The 5,437-nt window shown below is 35.4% G+C and overlaps 1 protein-coding gene across 1 annotated transcript; it reads right to left on the reverse strand.

Annotated features, from left to right (window-relative positions):
* Positions 1–4,489: 4,489 nt before the first annotated feature.
* Positions 4,490–5,437, reverse strand: LOC118926485 (olfactory receptor 8H1-like). The gene has a single exon (XM_036913403.2). It carries the CDS (start codon positions 5,435–5,437, stop codon positions 4,490–4,492), a length of 948 nt encoding a protein of 315 aa, XP_036769298.2.

Below are 5,437 nucleotides of genomic sequence, written 5' to 3' on the forward strand. Positions count from 1 at the left end.
TGGATAATGCAAATGTTTCATACCAGAATTTATATGCAAATTTTATTTTAAAAAGAAGAAAACTTGTTATCAGATATATATAACTGTTCATGTTGTAGATCAAATTTTATGTTATAAAAATATCGACAGTTCCAAGCCTCAGGACCTTGAAAGTACTGTGTGTGTACTAGTATTGGGAAATAATTTTCTGTTAGAAAGAATAATCTTCTTCAAAAGTGTTTCTAAATATACATCTCTTACAAAGCTGTAAGATTTTTCAGTATTCCTGGCTCACTTTAGCCTTCTACCATTCACATCAGGGTTTCAAACTAATGAGGCAAGGGTGGTCTGAATCCTCCTGTATCTACTGAAATAATTTCAATTATTCTTTAAAAGACATCAGTAAGAGAAAAGTAGGGAATTGTTAATCCTACAAGAAAAAACACAGCTGAACGTGCACAAAGTGCGAGATGAATCTTCTTCAACAATGCAGGAGGCAAAAGAAAAAAACATTTGAGAGAAAATAATTCAACATCATGCTGATAACCTAGGTCCGAGAATTACCATGTGAAAAACAGCCATTCACAAACCCAAGTCACCTCAACTCTGCAACTTATAACCAAGGATTCTTTATTGGTTTTGAGCTGTTCTATTTATAGGACAGCCTGTACCCTGACTATTACAAATTTTCTCTCCAGAGCAATACCATCGTCTGATATGTTGTTTTCTCTATTACAAAGTTATTCTTTCTATAAATAGCACTGTTCCTATATTTTTGAAAAAAATTAATCTAGTGCCGCCAAGATCACACTGTCCTCTAGCAGCAGCTCTGGAGAATATCGGCCAGAAAATCTACCTTTCAACAGTCCCTTGTGTTTTTCTAGATGCTTTCTTTAATATGATAATATATTCTGTTTTTCAACTGTGATAATAGTAGAATTCTTGATGAAGAAAAATGTGAACTCCAGTGCTGGACTGACTAGTCTCAAATGTGAGGCTGTTCTTTACCTGGTGGAGGGGCTATGAGCCAGTTACTGAATCTCTCTGTGCCCTGTTTTCATCACCTGGAAAATTCATCCTTCAGATACATTTATTGAGGCACTGTACTAGGTGCTGGGGATACAACACTGAGCAAAGTGAGAATCCTGTGTTCACAGAGCTCACATGATCTGGGGCAGGGGCAGAGAAGAAACAAAGACACAAGCTAAATATTCAAAATGTTAGGTAGAATTACCTGTAAAGAGAAACAAATGTGGAAAATGGATGGGACAGGTACAATTTTAAATAAGGTGGTAAAGAATGTTCTTAGAAGAAAATAAGAAAGACAGCATGCAGTTATCTACAAAAGAAAGGCATAGAATGCAGAGGGGTGAATGGAAAACATCTCAGGCAGTATCAGGACTAGCATGTACAGGAAGTGTTTGGAGGCCAAGTGGTGAAGCAAAATGAAGTTGACAGAATAGTGAGAAATGAGTTATTAGGGCTCAGGAGTGGCATTGAGATAGTTTTGGCCAGGGGGCTCTTGTCAAGGTTTGGCTTTTACTCTGAGTGTGATGGGAAGCCTTGTAGGATATGTGAAGAGCAACAGGCCCCAGCACATTGCGTGGCACTGCCGCTCTGGCTCTTAAAACACTGAGATCAGAGTCAGAAGGACAAGGTCACAAAGAGAGACAAGCTAGGAAACTGCAGCGCTAATTCCAGGACTGAGATGATGGATCCAGGGCCAGAGTGGCAACAGAGAAAGAGCTGAGAAGTAGTCAGACTCCAGACAGATTCTGTGTTTAACATAACATGCCTATTGGCTGGATATTAGGCATGTGTGATAGAAGGAGAAATCCAGGATCATTCTTCAGTCTATCTGAACAAGGACAAAGATCTCTTTCCATAATGTGAGATTAACGTGTGGGTATTGCTAGTACTACATGAACATTATGTTCTGAAGATAAACTATGTTTATTATATATCTACAGCCCTTTGAATATTTCCTGGCACTTGGTAAGCACCCTACAAAATATGGCATTACCATATGTATCAATTGTTTGGAGTAAACATGGCTGTTCACATTTTAGCAATGCTCTATTCAAGTCTTAATTTGTTTTCATGTCTATATGAAAGAGCATTTTGTCTTTGCACCATAATCAGGAAGTATATATCCTAAATTACATCATACTACGTTTTACATGAAATATTACACTCACTAATATAATGGGAAAATTACAGGCAAAAGCAAGTTGTTGACATCTTTCATATTGTCCCTATATTATAATACATATGTCATAACATTATCTACATGCTTTATAAATTATAGTATAAAGTATATTCATTAATTTTAATGTAATTATATCTTATTTAATTTTATTTCATTGTCTTACTACACCTAAAATTTGATTGAATTGAATTACTCTTTACCTGTGTACTTATAATCATGGAATGTGTTGATTATCTTTTCCAATGTGAACCAACAGAATATATTTTCTAATCATACAAATAGACATAAATGAAAGCACACTGAAAATGCAGTTTATATAAATGACCTAAAAAATGAAAAGAGCCTGGAAATACTTAAAATGACATAATGTGTATATAGGAAGATATGAGCCAAAAAACCACATTATTAGACAATAAATATTGATCAGATACAAACCTTAAATTTCAGACAAAACAAATAGTAGTAGCTATGTATGTAGAGTCCACACAATGTGGAAAACAAAGAGAAAATAAGTCATAATATTTTTAAATGACATTGACATATGATCAAGGAAATTTTAAAACATAGAAACTGGAAGAATGTAATTCATTTTTTAAAGATATGAGTGTTGGCAGTTTTGACAGTTTACTTTATTTTAAACATTTAAAAGTATTTAAAGAATAGTCAAATATAGTTTCACAATGAAAACCATATAAAATTTTAAAAGTGAAAATTTTATTCCATCAGTGCTTGAGGAAATCTATCTGGTTACAACAGATGAAACAAACAAAAGAAATCCACAGACTTAGAAAATGGAAAAATATGGTTTCAACAAATTTAAAAGCAAAGAAAATTAAAAGTACAATCCCAGATTATGTAGTGGGAAATTTTAAGAGAAATTTCAGCACGCTACCTGACTAAAGTTTACAGGTTGCAACAAAATCTGAATTCATTGTTAAGTCTTAGGTTTACAACTTGTATCTGTTAAAATTTTTAAAACAAATGAGTCAAGCACATTTTTCAAGTATTTATTTTGTAACGGTCATAACAAACTCTTAGAAATCAGGACAAAGGTAATGATTTTTAAACATACACAGAATTTCATCAAAAGCAGTTTACTGAAGCCTGTTGACACAACAGAAAAAAAGGTTGTAAAATCTTCAGCCTGTAGCTACCAAAGAGGTATTTCTGCTTAAGGGACTTTTAAGTTGATGAATTTGCAGCATTCAGGTCCAAGCATGGCAAGATGGATCCTGATATTTCCAAGGTACCAAGAACACATTCATCTCAGGATTCAACAACAAAATTATCAAAGTTTAAACTTGTAAATGTATGCAAAAAGCTGCAAAAACATACATAGAAAATGAAATAAATATTCCTCATATTTGTAGGACATGCACATACACACATCATTGTAGATCTAGAAAAACATATACTAAACCACTAGTAACTGTGAAGGCATGTCTAATTCTTAATTGTTTCAGTATATTCTAAATCTCTCCAGTGCAAACACATACCATTCTAAATCCAAAATTATGAAGTGCTACATTTTCCTTAGCTATTGTGCATTTGCCAGTCAAATTAATCTTGGACATGTCCCAATGTCAAAAGGAATTTACAAAAAGCAAGTAAATATTCTTTAAGAAAAAATCCTGTGCATTAAAAATTTTGCAGAAAAGAGTCTGCTAATGATCATGGCAAGTATTTATCAGTATCGCCTTAAATGCTTAACATCCATTATCTGATGTAATCTTTAAAACAACACTGTGGACCTGGAATTACTATTTATTTTGTGCAGTTGACAAAACGTAGGCTTAAATTTCAGGAGTTAATAGAGGTTATACAGCTAAAAGGGTAGCAGATCTAGAATCTAAATCCTGGAACGTTTGGATCCACAGCAAATGCTTGTCATAACTCTGTTATATCTTCTATATATATAATAAATGAAACAATTTATGAAACTGTTATTACTGTTTCAAAAATGAAGCACTTTTCCTTAATAAAATCTCTGAGTAAGACTATGTGTGAGATGTTGTACGATACAGTTTAAAAGATGACAATTGCATTTACTTACTTTGAGCATTAGTTGCCCTTAAAAACACATATACTTAGACAGTATTTTAGAACACAGTTAACAGATTCCAATTACAATGTAGGTTTGTAAAGAGGTATTCCTAGAAAAGTCCAAGATCATATTTGGTAAAGTAGAGGATAATTCAACAAAAAGCAAACAAATTAAAGAATTTAATCATTTCTGGGAAGAGAACAAGTAAATACACTAAAGAGAAGAAAAAAATATATCTTAAAAGTTTAACATTATTGTTACTTTACTTGCCTGGAGTCCTCTCTCTTCTGTGTGATTCTAGTGAGAGCATTTTTCACTTCTTTGTTCCTAATACTATAAATGAGTGGATTCAGCATGGGGATCATGATTGTGTAAAACACAGAAGCTACTTGATCCTTTCCCAAAGAGTAGGACTTACTTGGTTTTAAATAAGTGAACATCAGAGTACCGTAAAAGATGGTGACTCCCAGGAGATGGGAGGCACAAGTAGAGAAGGCTTTTTGCTTCCCTGAAGTGGAAGTAATTTTCAGGATGGTAGACAGAATAGACACATAGGATGCAGATATTGTGATCAGAGACACCAGGAGAGTGGAACCAGCACCAATGAATATCATCATTTGGACGTCATACGTGTCAGTGCAAGACAGGGCTAAAACTGGGGATACGTCACAGAAAAAGTGATGGATTACATTGGAGTCGCAGAAATGCAAGCTGCTCACGAAAAGCACATTGACAATGGAATCCATAAATCCAATGGAGTAGGACCCCAAGATGAGGGAACAGCAGAGCCTTGTGGACATAACGACAGGGTAGTGGAGGGGGTTGCAGATGGCTATGTAGCGATCATAGGCCATTGAGGAGAGTAGAAAACATTCAGTGGCACCCAAGAGGACAAAAAAGTACATCTGGGTGAAGCAGCTCATATAGGAAATACACTTGGTGGAAGCCAGTAAGTTCTCCAAAGTTTTAGGTGTGATGACGGTTGAGTAAATGAGGTCAAGAAAGGACAGGTGACTGAGGAAGAAATACATGGGGGTGTGAAGCTGGACGTCCAGGCGGATCACCAGCACCATGCCTGCGTTCCCCAGCACTGTGATCAGGTACATCAGCAGGAACAGCAGAAAGAGGACCAGCTGGACCTCCGGGGAATCCGTCAGCCCCAGAAGGATGAAGTCTGTCACCTGCGTGGTATTCCTTCTGCCCAT

The sequence above is a fragment of the Manis pentadactyla genome, chromosome 9 (genome assembly GCF_030020395.1).
Source record: "Manis pentadactyla isolate mManPen7 chromosome 9, mManPen7.hap1, whole genome shotgun sequence".
In the NCBI taxonomy this organism is placed as follows: Eukaryota; Metazoa; Chordata; class Mammalia; order Pholidota; family Manidae; genus Manis; species Manis pentadactyla.